This window comes from Bacillus rossius, chromosome 16 (genome assembly GCF_032445375.1).
Source record: "Bacillus rossius redtenbacheri isolate Brsri chromosome 16, Brsri_v3, whole genome shotgun sequence".
Lineage (NCBI taxonomy): Eukaryota > Metazoa > Arthropoda > Insecta > Phasmatodea > Bacillidae > Bacillus > Bacillus rossius.
In genome coordinates, this window is record NC_086343.1 from 9,471,879 (window position 1) to 9,491,250 (window position 19,372).

At 34.1% G+C, this 19,372-nt stretch overlaps 1 protein-coding gene across 1 annotated transcript in view; it reads left to right on the forward strand.

Annotated features, from left to right (window-relative positions):
- Window positions 1-1,713: 1,713 nt before the first annotated feature.
- Window positions 1,714-19,372, forward strand: part of LOC134540127 (leukotriene A-4 hydrolase) — a 29,574-nt gene continuing 11,915 nt past the window's right edge. Inside the window, exons 1-8 of the mRNA XM_063382651.1 lie at window positions 1,714-1,963; window positions 7,613-7,728; window positions 8,720-8,859; window positions 11,643-11,754; window positions 14,115-14,183; window positions 15,900-16,130; window positions 16,219-16,359; window positions 18,718-18,924. Coding sequence (XP_063238721.1) covers window positions 1,912-1,963; window positions 7,613-7,728; window positions 8,720-8,859; window positions 11,643-11,754; window positions 14,115-14,183; window positions 15,900-16,130; window positions 16,219-16,359; window positions 18,718-18,924 — 1,068 coding nt within the window. The 5' untranslated portion in view covers window positions 1,714-1,911. The remainder of the gene's footprint in view (window positions 1,964-7,612; window positions 7,729-8,719; window positions 8,860-11,642; window positions 11,755-14,114; window positions 14,184-15,899; window positions 16,131-16,218; window positions 16,360-18,717; window positions 18,925-19,372) is intronic.

A 19,372-nucleotide genomic window follows, 5' to 3' on the forward strand; every position in this document is an offset into this window, starting at 1 on the left:
TTAAGCTCTGGTCTGCTCGACCATAACCTCTCAAAAGTTTCGCTACTTATAACGGTAAATCTGGCCCCTGTGTCCACCTCCATTTCTAGGTCTTTACCGTCCACCTGTACCCACATTTTGAATGGCGGGTGATTCCTGGGGGTGCTTGCTTGTAACTGGTAGAGACTGTACAGGTTAGAGTGCTCGCCGGCTGGGTCTGGTCCATCTGCTACATGAAAAGCCCCACTACTAGGGTTTGTTTTGGCCCCTCTTGGTGTCCCCTGCACCCTGGAACCGTGTTTCTGTTTCAATATGCATGCCCGTTCAAGGTGTACCAGCTTGGAACAATAATTACATTTTGAGGAACGGTGTTTGCAATTCTCTGGACTGTGCGATCCATTACAGCGACAGCAAGCCTGCCGATCGAGTGTGCGCCTGTGTGGCCCGTCCTCACAAACCAGGTTAGACTTGTTCTGTCCGGTGTGCCGGTCCTTGGAGGTACCTAGGCCTAACCGAGTTACTGCTCCCGTCAAACCGCTCACTTCCCCTCTTAGATCACTTGCGTTACGACCCGCTGCTTCGGCCGCAGTCGCCATGTCCAGGGCGGACTGGAAGGTTAAATCAACCTTGCCCAACATTGCGTGCTGCAGTGTCTTGTCATGCACCCCACACACCAGGCGGTCCCGTAACACTCTGTTCAAATCTGTGAAGTTACAGTGGGCCGATAGATGCCGTAGCTCGGCCATATACTCTGAGATGGACTCACACTCCTGTTGATCTCGCTTGTGGAATTTGTAAGTTTCCACAATTTCGCTCGGCTTGGGGTTGAAATGATTGGACAATGCTGCTAAAATGTCCTTAATATCCACTTCACTGGTAGCTTTCGGCAGGCACAACGACGCCACTAAAGTGTACAATTCGGCCCCGCATACTGTAAAAAATATGGCTCTCTGCTCCTCTTTGTCCGTAATCTTATTCACTATAAACAGGTATTTCACCCGTTCCACGTACGTCTGCCAGGCATCCCGGCCCGGAACAAACTCACCAAATGAGTTCCACGACGCCATTTAGGTTATGCTCCCACGGATTATCCGTGCCCGATGCGACCCGAAAATGCGTGGTTATTCCGACCTCGTCGCCAGTGTTATGTAGATGACACTAACGCCGCACATCGCAGCATTCATGTTACTCATATTGCACCTCGTTGTTCACACACAACACAAAACCTGCTGCGCCCGTCATAGCCGCATCCCGCCATAATAACCTTTTTGTTTACAACATGTCGCACTGCTCCCAACTTACGAAAAGACACAACACACAGTATAATCATTTGTTAGTTAATATAGTTAATAACTCAGCAAACAGCTGTCTGATACATCGCGAAATTTCATTGGCTGAAATTAACCGTAAGATTTCAATTGTTAACCGATTTCACTAGAGTCGTGTGTACAGTCGTGCGCATGACCTGCTATGCGTATGTTTTTTAATTGTGAACCAAGCCTGGTGTTACTAATTTCCATTGGTTTAGATTATATTTTATTTGCGTTGTATAACTTTAGTAGTCAGTAGTCCATAAATTTGAATTCAAATTTACCGCCGTATTTTTAAAAGTCCCGCCAGGCCGTAGTTGACGTAGCTAGTTTAGTTAGGTACCGCTAGAACGCGCTCGCGTTTCAGAGATTGTTTGGACATCCAGTAGATGGCAGTAAAGTCGCATGTTTTAATCTGGGTACATGGATAAAGCATTGACTTACCGGTCTTCTCTTATATAGTCTTTGAATCGACCAATCGAGCTTGCTGTGTGCGGTGCGGTGGTATTTGTAATGTGCTTAGCAATTTTTAATTAAAGTTATTGTGTGATACCGAGTTATTTTTTTTAAAGCTAGCAGTTTTGTTTGTGATAATTTTACATTTTGATTTTATTTCGCCGCTATGTCTCAAAGTGGTTTGAGCCCAGGGGACCCTAGTTCTTATTCTCGACCAGGTACGAATTAAAATTGAATTTTTTTTGAATGGGTAGGTTCTTGGCACAAAATCAGTAATTGAATGCAACCAATTTGGATTAGATTACCTCAATTAAAATAATGTTGATGGTTGGTTATCCTAGGTTATCTATACTAATATTATAAAGCTGAAGAGTTTGTTTGTTTGTTTGTTTGAATGCGCTTATCTCAGGAACCACTGGTCCGATTTAAAAAATTCTCTTAGTGATGGATAGTACATTTATCGAGGAAGGCTATAGGCTATATTATATTATCAATAACATTAGGGATCCTTACTAAAAGTCCAATTTAGAATCAAATGCTTTGGAGGGGCTTAGATACAACATGCAGTACACGTACGAAGTGTGTGTTGACAATGCCGCAGGCGCTAGAAGTTTATTTCCTATTGCCTATTAACATTGTTGCCACGCACTAGATGCCTTATCATTCTTAATTTTCCCATACAATTAAAAAACACCCGTGTGATATTAACAACGAAGCAATCAGTACCCTCATAAGAGTTCAATTAGTATTTAAATACTTTTTATCACTTTAAATCGCAAACCTAAATTATTGTTTTTTTTCCTCTCTGTGTTTAATTTGTTTTTTTATTGCCCTTTTTTTTCAAGTATATATATTTTACAGACTTGAAACTTCACAATAATGTTCCTTATGTTATGCAGGATGACATTTTCCAAAAATTAGATCCCATGGGTGGTTAAAACCAGGCAACAGTGGGTACTTTGTCTGCATGAGAACAGGATTTTGCATTGTTCATGCCTTCTGCATCTCCATGGCAACGGGCATCACGCGGCAGTGGCGTACCCACAAGGAGGGGCATGTATAATGAGCGGCGCAAGAGTGATCTGCCTGTAGACTGCCGTAGCGAAGTACGGGTACATCAGTTGTACGTTGCGTACACGAGTCGGGAAACCATCGGTTATATTCATTTTCTCTCCAGTACATTATACAGCATTGTAATAAATTTTCACTGAATTTTTTTTATTTACCATTACTGTAAATGGGAGATGTGGCTTAATTTTTTTCCATTAGTATAGCCGTGCGAAGCCGGGTCAGGCAGCTAGTTTACATATAAACGTCTTTAACATAGTGAGAACAGTTTGTTGGGATAGTTACATTTAAAAGACTAAAAATTGTGGCCGGATCAATTAGGTTAACAATTTTACAAATGCTGTGTTATATGTAGGCCTATTTTTGTATAGCTACTTTTAAATGACTGGAAAATCATTTGAATATTTAGGAATAACGAATTTAATATGTAGCTAATTTAACCTAACCATCCTTACTATTTTATAGTATTTTTAATGTAGCTCATCTAACTGGTAATTATTCCATATAATCTATCCAAGTTCACCCCTTGATATAGATGACATGATCCTCTATAGTTGAGCCAGTGGTACGTGATGCTTGCTATTTTAATTTAGTATGTCGAAAGATCCTGAACATAACAAAAATATCACATTACAAACAAGTTATGTCAGATGTTGTGAAATTTTGTATTTGTATTTGAACTTGCGTTATATCACAAGTTTTTCTTAAGTCTATGGTTAGTGTACATACTTAATTACAACAGCAAGCATCATGTACCATATTATAAGTTATACAGGACCATGCCATTAGGATCGAAATTTTGTATTTGTATTTGAACTTGCGTTATATCACAAGTTTTTCTTAAGAGGCCGTGTCAGTAAATGTTTATTTCCAATATTCTGCTCTAGAAGTTCTCTCTTTTAACAGTGAGATTTAGTGGCTTTTTCAACCGAAGGAACTGTAGCCGCTGCGCGTGATAAAGCTACTATACCCTTATCACAGGATTAGTGGGAAGGTTGACAGCTCGAGTTTACTCGACGAAAAATGTATCTGGTTCCTCGACAATCTGAGAGGATGACAATCTGACCGGCGGCTCACTAGGAAATTGCGGATGCAGGGATTCAGAATCAAGAAACCTCACTTATACAACTATGGTATGAGTCGAATCTAAAAATTTTAATACTTTAAACGTATCGGAATACAATTAATCTTCAAACATGTGGTAATTATTCTTTATCTGGATGTAATAGTCCGTGATAAATAATGTTAGTTGACATTAAAAAGTATACGAAATTCATCATGTAACGTTTTAAAAGGATAATAACATAAATGCATATGCTTAGATATTGCATATGCATCACACACAATCTAAATACAATCTCACTTAAGTCAGACTACCTAATTTTTTACAATGCACCATCATACAGTTTAACAGAGGTAGGTGAACCTCTTATCGACGTTGTTTCAAAGAATTTAAATTTACAAATATTATACTATTTATCTTAATACGATATGTAGCCTACCTTTATGAATACGAACTTACAAAAAAATTATTGAATTTATCACATTACACTTTAACATTACACAAGACTAAAACACTAACAAAACTTAATTTTATACATTGCTGTAGCATATTAGAAGACGAAATAACTCACAAGACTAACATTAAGAGGGCTGCATTACAAATTTACTTTACAGAGAAGAAAATATCCTTTCAAGATATTTCATTACCTCATTCATTACATAATACTGCCGTTGATGTGATCGTAGATATAAAGTATTTAAAAAATATATTCCATTATGTTCATGTAAATTTTTTGAAAACGTTATTGCTTAAAGATGCTCATTATTTAAATAATAACGAATCTTTTACTTTTATGTACTGAACAAACAAAATACTTATAAGTTAATAAGAATAAGCTTAGTTGAGTAACATCTTCAATTTGTATTGAATTCAATGTACATATCGAAAATCATGTACAATGAATGCAACAGATTGAATTCAATAAATATTTGATCTTGTGAAACGGCCATAATATTGATGTAGATTAGGGACCGGAAAAATTCGCGGTTTCGACGGCCTTCAGGATAGACTGCACATTCCCCTGTACACTCGGGCAAATAACGGCAGTTCATTTGCTGCTGACTTGTTAGTCGTCTCAGCTTGTTTGTCTGTGATTCGATCCTTCTTTGGTTGGTGTTTTATAATTGGTTGAGATTCGTCCAGATGAACAGTAAGCCAATAGCAAAATCATCTAAAAGGTATATGTATTTGACTTCTAGCCTATCGCCGAATGAATCCGCGAATTTTTCCGGTCTCTATTAATTTAGATGCTCACATGCATCGTGAGAGTCCGTATAAAGCCTATTACAATTCTATAAGTATACATTAAAATGCTTTTAAAATATACATGTGTAATATAATTAAAACTTGTTTAAGTAAGATCATCACAAAAAAAATGAAAATCCTTCAACAGTAAGTGATGTTTTATAAGATTTTAACAAAACACACTTACAATAAGAGAATACTAATCATACCACATAATTCAACACAAAATATACATTCCAGTAGGCGCTACGTAAAAACAACTTCTATTTTTATGCTGATAACTCTGCATTGTTTTATATATATCATTATTTCTAACTTTTAATATTCTCTACACATTAACTGAAATTACTTATTTACAGAGTCTTGGCTAATGTTGGTCTGTACCACATACAGTTCGTACGATATCTCTACGCAAAACACATACAGTTCATTATTAGTAATATCAATTATATTTCATGAACATAATGAAATTAGTATAGGCCCTAGGTTGTTCACTGTTAATTGAGTACTTCTGAAGTATTTTCATTGTGAGTTAACATACATACCAAATGCCATTCTTCCAGTAAAGTTACAAAGAAGACAACAAGATAATATAAATATGTATGTAGTACCATATTTTAAACCCCTATTAAATGAATAATAACTCAATCTCTATTCTGGACTATTAAGTAATAATTTTTATTAATGTTATTTATAACTTAAATAAAATGACAACTAACAAATTAGTAAAAAAATATAATTACGTGCGATATAGTGTGACATTTGTACTTGGACGGCAAACGAATATAATAAAATGTCTATGACAATGTTAACTTTACTCATTATTATGGAAAGAAACAAAATGGGCAGATAAGCATATTCTACGCTGACATTTAAAAATGCTCAATTTAAAATGAACATTCCAAGAAAATTTATTTTATATCACCACAAAAAATCAAACTGCGGCATCATTTTCCCGATGACAAACAAAAAAGTTGTATGGTCGCGAATAATACATTCGTATGGCGTCACATCAGCGGAATATTCCCTTGGCATAAATGTGTGAATTCTGTGGCACTAATGGAGAAGTAAACCTTCGCTCGAACACAAAAACAAATGAACGAACAGCTTTTTTTTTTTTTTTGATAAGATGTGTAATCGGAGACCCCTGGGGTGGTTGAAGAGTGTCAGGTCGGTCGCCAGACCAGATAGTAAAAGCTCAGGGGCTGAGGATAGAAAAGGCATATCTCCAAATTATTAAGTATAAATGTTGTCATGTAATAGTTAAAGACTTGATTACACCCAGGTTTATAAACCCATCATGATCATGAAGACACTGATCGGAAGGTAATATGCAATACATTTCAATGGCGTTTTCAGTTTTTGCTAAATAACTATAAATATAAGCAAAATTTCAATGTATCTGGACAAATCAAAATATTGATAATATTATTTTCATCACAGAAATAATATATGATATGATAAATAAATTTGAAAAAAGCGGTTATGTTAAATGTATTGTATACTTTCAGTAGGCAAAATTTCCGGCCCCTACCTCTTATAGACTTTGAGAAAAACTGCCTTTTAAAATAACATTGATATAGATAGGAGCGCAAATTTGTGACACGGCCTCTTAAGTCTATGGTTAGTGTACATACTTAATTACAACAGCAAGCATCATGTACCATATTATCAGTTATACAGGATCATGCCATTAGGATCGAGGGATGAACTTGGATACGTGATACGGAATTACAGTATTTTTGATGTAGATAAGCTAACCAACTGTGTGATTTATCTATGAATCCGAGGCTGAGTTGAAATTTGTTAGTTCATTAAATAGTGGGTGAAAATCTATGAGATAAGAAACTTTCTGAAAACACTAAAAAAAAAAAAATTACGAAAATTGTTGTTTTGGCCAGCGCAGTAATTGGTTGAGTATCGACTAGAAGTGTGTTGTTAATTAAGATTTATTAGTTCTTCCCCACTTTGCTTCCTAAAGGAAAGCAGAGAGAGCATATAGGCTACACTCACCTGTGTGCAGTGTTTTAATCTTTTTTTTTATAATACTTAATTAACAAAGAGTAGGACACAATATATATATGTGTATAATGCTACAAATAGATTGATTTGTTCTCTGGAAATAAATGAAGACTGCCATGCCAAAACGTTGTAAGTGCCAAACCGGACGAAATGTGTATTCCTGTAAAAATAGGTTGTAAGTGCCATGCTTTTTCATGTGTTAAAAATTGGTGACGATTGTGGCGCTCCAAGTGGCAAAATATGTTATGTGAATCTCAAAACGTTGTAAGTGCCATAGTGCGAGTGCATTCACATTTTTCCTTCTCCTGAACATTTTAGTCAATGGCACTTACAACGTTTTGGCATGGCAGTCTTCAAATAGGTAAGTACTCTGCAGTGGAGTTTTGTTAATTTGTTTTTAGGCATGGTGACTAAAACATGTTTGTGTGTAACATTAATGTATTGTTTAAATGTTTTCCATATGTTTCAGATGAAGTTAAAGTTACAAATGTCCACCTCAAACTGGTAGTTGATTTCGAAAAAACTCGTTTATTGGGCCATGTAGAACTGGCTGTAGAGAAAGTAAAACCAAATGTCAAGCACTTGGTAAGCCCTTTCATGTTTGCTTGATGTTTTTGTATTATCTTTAGTTACAAGTAATTTAATTTAATTTCATCATAAATTTAGCAAATTAATCTGGTCAGTTTGTTTTTAATTCTACAGAATTTCTACAGGTCCCCAAAATCACGAAATTCATGAAAAATTAAGGAAACTGCAGGACTTTTCACCAGAATCAGAGGTGCATTTTCAGCTCTAAAAAAACACTTATTATTTCTTCAAAACAACATATGAGATTCAGATGCTTAATTGTTCACTTTTTTTTTTTTTTATTAAAAAGAGATAAATATTTTCTATCACCATAACTACTATTTTTTATCACATCATTGTTGTACTTAGTTTCAAGTGTATCATAAAAGCAGATCACATTGATTAGGTATCCAAGTAGATTACAGTTCCTAAATAATTATTTTCAAACAAATCCGGCAACAAGCTGATTGATTCACAATGATCTGCATGTCATAATATTAAATGCTACTGACTAGAACGCTTTAATTATTGAGAAAATTTATTTTTTAAAGTTTTATTTGTTTCATGATCATGTATGCTAATCCCAGGTTTTTTTTAACTCTAATATATATAATTTAGAGATACCATACAGTAATTATTACACGTTTGTGTGTCTATCAATTTTTGTATCAAATATAGAACTTTTAAAACTTGTTAATGGAAGTTAAAAACATATGGAAGTAGCTAAACAAACTAAAAAACTTTCAGACCTTTTTTGAGGTTATAATTTCATCCCTCCATCTGCGTCGAAGGGTGAAACTAGGTAAGGTTTTGACGGACGAACAGATGGACAGATGGAATTTTTCGGGCCATTTGTTTGGCCGGAGATCACGTGATTGGCAGACGGATGTGATGGGTCAATGAGAGTCCCGCTTAAGACTAAGATTGAGTACCACTCTTGACTTGGACGTTGAAAGAAGTTTACATGTTTGTGACCCTCAATCTCAATCCAAAAAAAAATTGCTTGCAGGTGCTTGATTCCAAGGATTTAAAAATATTTAAGATCTTCGATAAAGCGACTGAGCAACTTCTGGACTACAACATTGCCGACCCAGTTCATACGTTTGGATCCAAGCTTACCGTAACACTCCCTAGGACAACTGATAGCAAGTAACGTAAATTAATGCTTTTATTTCTAGTTATAATTTTGGACAGCTAGTTGTAGATATAAATATTTTCTGTAGCAGCATGGCAAAGATGACCAGTTGTCATTTTTCTGACATGCTTATGGCCAGTGTTGTTAAAAGTACTCGGAAAAAGTAATTGGGCTCAATTACAATTACTGTGGTGATAATGTAACTAATTACAAGTAAAAATTACTTTACATAGAAGTAATCAGTAAAATTACAATTACAATTACAATTACTTTCCGCTACCATTTTAAAACTGACCTACGATTCAATTTTTTTACACTTTGTTACATTAATAAACATACATACATATATGTTTTGTTAAAAAAATGTAATGTAAAAATGTAAATTTCATGTAATGATTAAATTTATTATCTTTAATTAAACGAATAATATTTGAGGACAAACTTGCTTGGATAACATCAAAAGACTTCATACAAGTAGCTACCTGTAATAAAAGTAACACTCTTTAAATGTTGGAATTGACTTTACAAAACAATTGCATTTTAAAGTTCTCATCAGATAGATTCCCTCTCTTGATGGCAAAAACATCTTTACCAACACTAAAAAGACGCTCAACGGAAGCACTTGACGGCAGCGATGTGTTAAATTTTAAAAATGCAGATTTTAGGATAGGGTAATGTTGGAGACACTGCAAGTCACTATGGCTCTTCATTTTTGATCATAGATGTTGTGCATACGATCGTAGCACTACAAGCGTAAAATTATAAACTTTACTAATACAAAAGTGTATGATCTTCTTGTTCTTAATTGTATTAATTATACGTTCCGAAAATAAAACTAACGGCAAGTAAATATAAAGTATCGATTACCTTAATGTATCGATTACAATTAATATTATGTATTCCGATTACAAGTACGAATTACATTTTTTAAATGTAATTCGTTACAAGTATAAATTACCTGAAAAGTAATCGTTACAAGTAATCCGATTACTTGTAATTCGTTACTTAACAACACTGCTTATGGCGTACTTAGCTAGCTCCATTTCCAGGACTGATTGGCAGGCAAATATTCACATTTGAACCAATTTTATTTAATCAACAAAAAATTTTTTATAATTCTTATGATTTAACTACCTGCCCTCACTAATTTGTTCGCTCCGGTTATTTAGATAGAAAATATGGATAGTTATTGTTTTTTTAATATGTACACTAAAGTTAAAAATATATTAAAATTTATTTTAAACAAAATTTTTGGCTTTACTTTCAGGGTGCAGTATAAGCTATTTAGTGGAATCACTAATTTAGAAGGGAAAAAAATTCTCTATAAAGCTAATTATTTACCCACTTCGAAGTTGACAGCAGAAAACTAATTTGACAAAAAAAAAATTTTAATCTATGCAAGGGACCTTAATATTGAATTTTATTGTACCCCTGATTGTACTAGCAAATTGTGTGAATTTTCTCTAGTAATTTTTTACTGCAAATAACATTTCTGTTAACATGTGTTCTGCTTCATTGAATTTGAAAAATCTGGTAGCACTTGTGTATCCACTTAAGAGTGTAAATTACTGTGTGGATTGATGTGCAATTCTTTTATAAGGTATGATAAAACTCCGATGTACTCACCTGCCTGTGCACACATAGTGTGGGCAGAGCTTCAGAAAAAACCACGCTCAAGATATCCAAGTACGGTCTGTTTACGAAAGCATTCAAGAATGCGCTGAGGATTGGTGGTTTCTGTTAACATATTTCATTTTTTAGACTGTATTTGTAGGACAGTGAACATGGCTGAAATATTTTGTTTTCAGAATAATTTTTAGTCCTTAAAGGGGCTGTTCAGATTCTTGAAAGCACCAAAGGTCCTTGCATTACGTCTTTATCTTCATTTCCCTGCCATGTAATGTTATGGTTACCGCTCAGTTTTTATAGTTTTCCTGTGCACTGGAAGAATACTGCAAGCCAGTTCAGAGCCCTGCACTTATCAGCGAGCGTCGCACTTATCATCCCGTCTTGCTAAAAACAAATACATCCTTCACTACGCCTGTCCCTTAATTCAGCTGGTTTGAATTCACTCAGATTTGTGCTCTGCTATGCTATTTCTGTTGGATTTGTGTTACATTATGTGAATAATCCAAGCCCTTAGAATTATAGGCTCTTGTTTGTGTGGCTGGATGAAAGAAATGATGTCCAGTTAATGTTTCAAATCTAACTTACTACCCTATACTTTCTGCAGATGTATAGTAAACATTGCCTGGAAATAGATAAGTTAGTTTTATAGTTCTGGGATATTTTTTCACGTAGAAATATTTTTCAAATGATATTTTTAATTGTTTGTACAAATTTTGCCAGTGATCACAAAATGTTCAAAATTTGGTTGTTGGTTTTTGTTTGGTATTACATATCTAAGCCTACCCACTACATATTTATTTTTTATTGTGATGTACAGTAGTCTAATTCATCAATATAACAATTTTTTTACTTAGTAAATAATGTATTTTTTATTTAAAAAATCTTGAAAAAATTGTCTAATAATTTTTATGGACTTACAAGTTTGTAGTAAATAGAGCTGGAAGTTATTCTTTGTGCTTTCTTTTTATCAGTGATGTATTTGGTATGCAGTATATATGTATACCTTATATATATAATCAATACAGCCTGTACATATAGCTTCATAAAAAAATCATTATAAATGTATTTCAACTTAATTTATTTTTAAGTTCTGTTTGAATCTATTTCTTTCAATTATAACTTTTTTTTTCCCCCCACAAATTGATATTTTAATTATTTTTATCCGTAGGCTGGTTATCCAGATAAATTACGAAACATCTTCAGAGGCATCAGCGCTGCAGTGGCTGACTCCAGCACAGACACTCGGCAAGGAGCGGCCGTATCTTTTCAGTCAGTGTCAGGTGATAACTCCCTGTACTATGTTGACTTTACATCTTATCTCTACTGCTTGCTAGTACTAGCCAACTGCTGCAAGATAACAGTCAAGTGACGATGAAATATTATCGATTACCCATCCATCATTCATGTTTTTCAGGCCATTGTTTGAAACAATTCGTTAAAATATTTTATTATTTGTAATTTGTGCATGCACATAATTATTGGAGTGGAACTTCTTTAAAGCAATTAGACTGTCGAGAAGTGAAGCCTCGGAGTGTAACGAAGAGCTATAAGATTTTATGGTGAAGTGCGATAAAACCAAAATAACACCAAAATTCAAGTTATTAATATTAAAAAAAGAACCTTAACTCTGATGACAAATACATAATCTTTTAAATATTAAATTTAATGAAAGTAATTTATTTAGCGTGATGTTTGTACCACAAATTGATAAAAAAAAAATTGGAAAAAATTTACTTTTTTTTTTAATCTTGCAACTTTTATTGGTTACTCATTTTTATATTAAGACCTTAGAAATTTTTATAGATACGGAAGTATGTAACTTTTTTTTAAAATTTAAACATGCTTATTATAAATAATATATATTGGAAAAATAAGTAAATTATTATAAACAAAAGTATTAATGGAAATGTGAAATTTTGGTCATGTAAAGTTGGGGTGATACTCTTGCATACTTGCTCACTTGTATGCTTGTGCACGTGTATACTCACTTACTTAAAAACTTGCACAAATTCTTATACACACTTGTAAACTTGTACACTTGTACACATGTTTCTAATATGTATGTATATTATGTGTTGTACCCTCATAATTTCCTATCCCTCTGTAAAGTTTCGCTTGTTTCATGTGTCATGTTCGAGTTATTTTTTAAATACACATGAATTGTTTCCAAAAATTTGTTTGCTTTCAAAGGAATGGTAAGATTAGTTTTAATTTTGTAATGGTGTTAGTAAAATACTTGATACTTGGTACAGTTCTGTGTTGCTGGTAAGTACTGTCTGTAGAAAATTTTTAAGTGTTTGTTTTCATTGAATAATTTTTGTGATGCGATATTGGTGTGGGCAATTTACAAAAAAATAATAATAATAATTCAAATGATTGATTGTTTCCATTTATCATGGATATCAACTTAAGAGATTAATCATGTTTTGTCTGGCTAAGCCATCATTATATCCCTTGTGGATTACGATAACTTATGTTGTGGCTAGCACTTTGAATGTGGTTTTCCTCCTAAAACTGTAATTGCTATTTATATATATATATATATATATATATATATATATATATATATATATATATATATACATACACATACACATACACATACACATACACATACACATACACACACACACTGAGGTGAGTGTATTCCCAGTATTTAGGAACCAATATTTCCTTTATTTTTAAAACCACGTGTTTATAGTTAGATTTGGAATCCAATTTTTAAAGCTTGGTGGAGCATGTGCATTCTTTAAAGATGAGGATGATGACTGTAGTTTTGCTATTATAGTGTCTGTAGCTACTTTTACAAGTAAATCCTTTTTTCTTCCTGGCTGGTCCAGATTGCAATATATTGTTTTAAATTAAACTTTAACAAATTAAGGAAACTTTGAATGCTATTGTTCATTAATGTCGTCGCAAAAATTTCGATGAAAATTTTGTAACAGAAAATCAAAATTCCTGGTCAACAGGGGTATATTTAAATAGTTGGTTAGAGTAGTGCTGATCGTATATATATATATATATATATCTTTTTTTTAAGGCAAAAAGTGCTGGTAAAATATGCTAATTAAAATAGTGTATACTTGCTAGTGTTTTTGTTTGTGAAATTATACTCTGTGTAACACCCAATAGCACCAAAAACTGTCTTTTTTATTTTTGACGGTATATTTATGTTTAATTTAATTCTTAAATTCATGTGTTAAACTTTCCTTTCATCAAATATTGTAAGAAACTATCATTTAGTATTAGAGACTATAGATTTGTAAGTATTCCAAGGCCAATTTCTGATTTATGTAATGTCATATTTTCAAACTGCATCCTTTCTTTGTATCAAAGCCTCTTACAAGATGTATTACTCAAGTCACACCCTTCCCTATTTCTAGAGTTGGTAAAAACTGGCTATAGGAACTGCTAAATTTTTAACACTAGCTACAGCCATAGGTTACGTGACACCTGGCAAAGTTAAATCAGTGACTAATTATTCTACAAAATGAAGTTTTGAAATATAATATATCTAACACGTATAATGGCCTAGCCTAAAGTCTACTTGCTAAACATTGATATTTTTTTACAGTTATTCGATTTGCAACTTGAACATCGCACCTGACTTTGCTACTTTAATAATATTTTGGCCCTACAGGCGATTCATTGCCGTTCCATAGTTCCATGCCAGGACACGCCATCTGTGAAGTCTCCTTACAGTGCAGAGGTAAGTGGTTTGGTTGAACCATGTGTTGAACATTAGTGCTAACAGCATCAGATATTTTGTAGTCCTGGAAAAGTTTTGGAATTTGTTTATTTATTAAATTGTTACATGCCTATTTACGGTTGAAGGAACCCCGTATTTTATAGCCACAGCATCGTAAACACCAAAATACTAACTGTTTGGGACTTTCTTGGTAACATGGGAGTTTTGTTTCTTACAAATGTGTGGTCATACTAACCGGAAGAGAAAAAAAAGTATGAATATGGCCGACTAGTAGCATTGAATATATATATAACCTATAGAAGTCGCGAGGGGATATGATTTATTCTGCCGGTTTTGGAATCCAAACTGAGGTAGTTGGAAGCTCCCCCGCCAGACAGCTCTGCTTTCGAAAAGAAGGCACTCGTGGTTAGTGTCTCCCATGCTAGAGTGCTATAGTATCGCTTGTCTCAAGGTCGCACGCGTATATCTATAGATATATATATTTTTATTTATTTATATATAATATATATAAAACATAACGTTCATGAGGTATTTTGTGGTATTAAAAATAGTCTTCTACCTCTTGATAGTGTTAAAGCTGTCTTCAAAATAACTTGATTTTTGATTTCACAAGAGGTTACGAACCATGAATGGTGGCTTGAGGGAAAGGAAGGTATATTTCTCAGTTAAATATAACTGCTAAGTTTTTGCTTGAATTTTTTTTCTTACCCAACTGTACAAGCTTGATAAAGTCCCCCATGAACTTGACTCCAAAATATGTCTGGCTCTATTTTGTTATACTGTTTGAATTTCAATTTATTCCAAGGTGTGCAGAGTAGTTGTTGTTGTTGTTGTTGTTGTTGGGTTTTTTTTTCTCCTCATTTTAAAAATAATTGCTCATGATATCTGAGTGGTGTCTCTACTAAAAGCATTTAAGAATGTGCAGGGGACGGACGAGTAGGTCTGCTTTCGTTTTTACTATTTACGCTGTTTAAAAATCAATTTTAGGCTTGAAACTCATGGTACAGATTATTGAAAGCATTCAAGGGACTTGTACTACAAATTTATCTTCATTTATCCGTAATATAATGTTGTAGTTGCCACTCAAATATCATAACTGTCCTATGCATGACGAGAATACTCGCATCAGTCCAGAGGAGACACCGCGCTAGAAGCACCAGCGATCGTCGACCTCATCATCCCGCCTCGCTGACACAGATACGCCCCTACTAGGCGGGCCCCTTAAGGGCTCCGCCTACCCGGGCACACACACGTTGCGCAGAGCTTCAGGAAAAACAACGCGATTTCAAAACTACACAAGATATCTGAGTGGGGTATGTTTACGAAAAGCATTTAAGAGTTTGCTGAGGTCCGAAAAGTACTTTTAATTTTGGATCATGTTTTTAAACTGTATTTCTAGAAGAGTTAAAATGGCTAAAACACATGTTTTCAGAGTAATTTGAGGCGTAAAACCACCAGTACAGATTATTAAAAGCACTTAAGGGACTTGCATTACACCTTTATCTACATTTCTATGCCATATGATGTTGCGGTCACCGCTCAAATTTCACAGTTATCCTGTGACGACGACAAGACTATGCGTCACTTCAGAGCTTTGCGCTTAGAGGCGATACCGCGCTAGAAATACCATCGAGCGTCGCACTTATCATCCCGCCTCACTAACACACATGCACCCCTGACGAGGCGGGCCCCTTAAGTGTGCTCTTGTGTTTGCAGATAACTGCTCCGGAAGGTTTGGTGGTGCTGATGAGTGCGGTGAGGGTTGGTGACCCAGTCCCCTCCAAGAATGAGGGTGTCGCGGTGCACAAGTTCGAACAGAAGATCCCCGTTCCGACGTACCTGATCGCTGTAGCCGTGGGAGCCCTGGAGTCTCGCGAGATCGGTCCCAGATCGCGCGTGTGGTCGGAGAAAGAATACGTTGAGAAAGCAGCGTACGAGTTTGCAGAGGCAAGTCGCCTTGCGTTAGAAAACACTTTTTTTTTTACGGTGCCATTTTCCTCCTGTGTATTTACAGACTCCGTGTTACATTTTCCAGACTGAAGTCATGCTGAAAACGGCGGAAGATGTGTGCGGGCCTTACGTTTGGGGAATTTATGACTTGCTGGTCCTACCCCCCTCGTTCCCTTACGGAGGAATGGAAAACCCGTGTCTTACATTCGTCACTCCAACTTTGCTGGTAAGACATGGTGGTGGGTATGAAGGTTTTTTATGTGTGTCTATAATTAGCATGTTCTATACTCATGTATTTCACTGGCCAGCGTTTTCAGTTTTCAGTAACGTCAGCTGTTGCCCTGACAAAGTTGAGGAACTCCGAAGAGCGCTGGTGAGACCTGAAATATCACAGATAACACTGAACTTACTGGAATCATAGAGTATGTCGGTTTGAAATCAGATTTGGGTGCACCATTCAACTTTTTTAATTTATGTACTAACAAAAAAAATTGAATTAAAAAAATTTAGTCCATTTTTAAATTGTTGATATTGTATGTAAAAGAAAATCTTTCCTGAGCATTTAAAAAAAAAACTGATAAAGCAGCAACAGTCATTTCTCATGTTATTATTGATGGAGACAAGATTGTATGGTTTTATTTTTAGTCCAATTTAATTTTTAAATCTGAGAATTAGGTGTTGTTACTGTTTTTATTTTTATAAAAGGTGTTTTGTAATACTTATTCCACCAAAATAGTGATAATTTTAATCTGCTGCATTTTTACAGTTAAGTAATATTTTTTAGTAAATTTGTCTAAAACAGATATATTCAGAACACTAAAAGTAATTTAGTGAGCATTTATGGTTTAAAATTGATTCAATAAGAGCTGTACAATAAAACAAATAAATTTATTTATTTTTATCCCGGTACTTTGGTACACTTTTTTGTTATAATAATGGCATTCCTTGAATTGAAAACACTAAAAGATTGTATTATTATTATTATTATTTGAATTAAGTTTTGGTTAAATGCTACCTAATTCCATGATATAACTTGCATTTCGGTGTTATATCAGTTTTATCACAATTTGTCCTATCACATTGGCTGTTGTTATTACAGACACTCATCAGTGATCTCAGTACGTGACAGCAATATTGGGTGTCAGTAATTATTTTTACCATCATTCAAATCATGGTGTACTGTACTACTACCGTTTGCCATCAGTGCTGTACTGTAGTTGTGCTCTCAAATGCTTCCTTTATGTTAGTGTTGCTATGGGCACACTCGCACAGGTACAGGGTGGTGACACTATAATGATAATTAAAAACTATTGCTGAATATGATAGAGGTGGTATAGAACAAAATGATGAAATTCTGATTATACTGGTTATATGAAATTCTGCAAATTCAAAATTACATAACACAAAGTTATAATTTTACACTGAACACCTTCAACAACTTATAACACTTGACTTGACACACTAGAACATACATGATGGGCAACAAAGAACAATAAAAAAAATATATTACAAATATTAAAAAGTTATTTCTCTCACTTGTAGGAGTGTCAACAATTAAAATGAAGTTCAAAAACAATAATCTATGATGAGCCAGTAAAAAAAATTAGAGTTCTATCAGAGTAATTTAATTAAAATCTGTTGCAGTTAAATAAAAATCTTAGACCAGCATAATCAGCAAATAGTTCAAGAGATTGTCGTCTTGGACCACTGTTGGTGTGTAATATAAATTCTTTAAAAATATTAAATAATTTATAAAATCGTGCAAGTTATACTTTAAATAATGCAACTCATATTTCAAGATCACTTCTCTGTTTAGAGTCTGTCGGTAGAGCCAAATTTGAATAAGGGCTTAAGCGTCAGTCAGTTGGAATTCCAACTATTTTGTTACGTAGTCTTAGACCACCAAATTTATGTAACAGAACCAGACTTCAAGTGAAATTTCTTAGAAACAATTTCATAGTACATAGCTATAGTTTTGACTGGGTCAGCAGTTGTACAAACAGTACTAATACCTCGCATTCCGATGATACCCACATGTTTACCATTTAGTTTTAAAAGGTTACAATTTACTGTGAAAGTATTTTTTGCAGTCACTATAAATATAGCACAGGTACAAACTTTTAAGCATGATGGATTATATTTGAGAGAATACTGTTTTTCCTATTGACAATTATCGTTGCCTTATCTAGATTGGGTTGCGGAAGAAACCAGTATAGGCTATACTAGTACCGCACAAAAATATTATATATGCTGAATTACTCTAAATAATTTATAAACAATCAGATTTCTTTTAAATAATTTAGTATGTGTAAGATGTCTGTGTTTACTTAGTATATAAAAAGTTTATGTAAAAAAAGTTTTAAAATGAAATCAATTGGATAAAAAAAGGTCTTTTAACACACATTATATATACAAAAATAGTAGTATAAATAAATAATGACCTAAAAAAAAAAAACAGCGAAGCAGGTATTTGCAGATAGTGTGTGTGTGTGTATTGCCCCCTTGAAAAATGTTACAACAGGGTTCTGCTGTATTTCTAGCATAACGGTACATGCATCCTCTTAATTTTTTTATAATTTTTCAGGCCGGTGATAGATCACTAGCAGATGTGGTGGTTCATGAAATTACTCACAGTTGGACTGGCAATCTTGTGACCAACAAGAATTTTGAACATTTCTGGATCAACGAAGGTTTCACCATGTTTGTCGAACGCAAGATTCTCGGCAAAATGCATGGGGAGAATTACAGGCATTTCATGGCTATTGGTGGTCTCAAAGATCTTAAAGATGCTGTAAGTTGTTTTGTATTTGAATTTTTGTAAATTTAGAAGATCAAAGGGGAATGTCCTGCTACTTTAATCAAATTTATTTAATTGAACTGATTTTAGAACATGCATAGAAGCAAAATACTATGGGGGAGAGAGAAAAAAGAAATTGAAAATATGTCTTTGTTGAAAGCATGTAACTTATTAGGAGATTTTGCAAAGACTAGTGTCAATTAACTATTATTATTATTATTATTATTATTATTATTATTATTATTATTATTATTATTATTACAGTTGTTATCATTCCTAAAAATAAACTTAAAATTGAAAAGCCAGTGTCTTCACAGGATGAACTTTTTGTAGCATTCAGTTATGTATTATTAACTCCATTAAGTTATGTACTATACTTTTACAAAGCTAAATATCCAATAAGGATAAAATATAAGGAAAAATTTCATTGCCTAGAAACTGT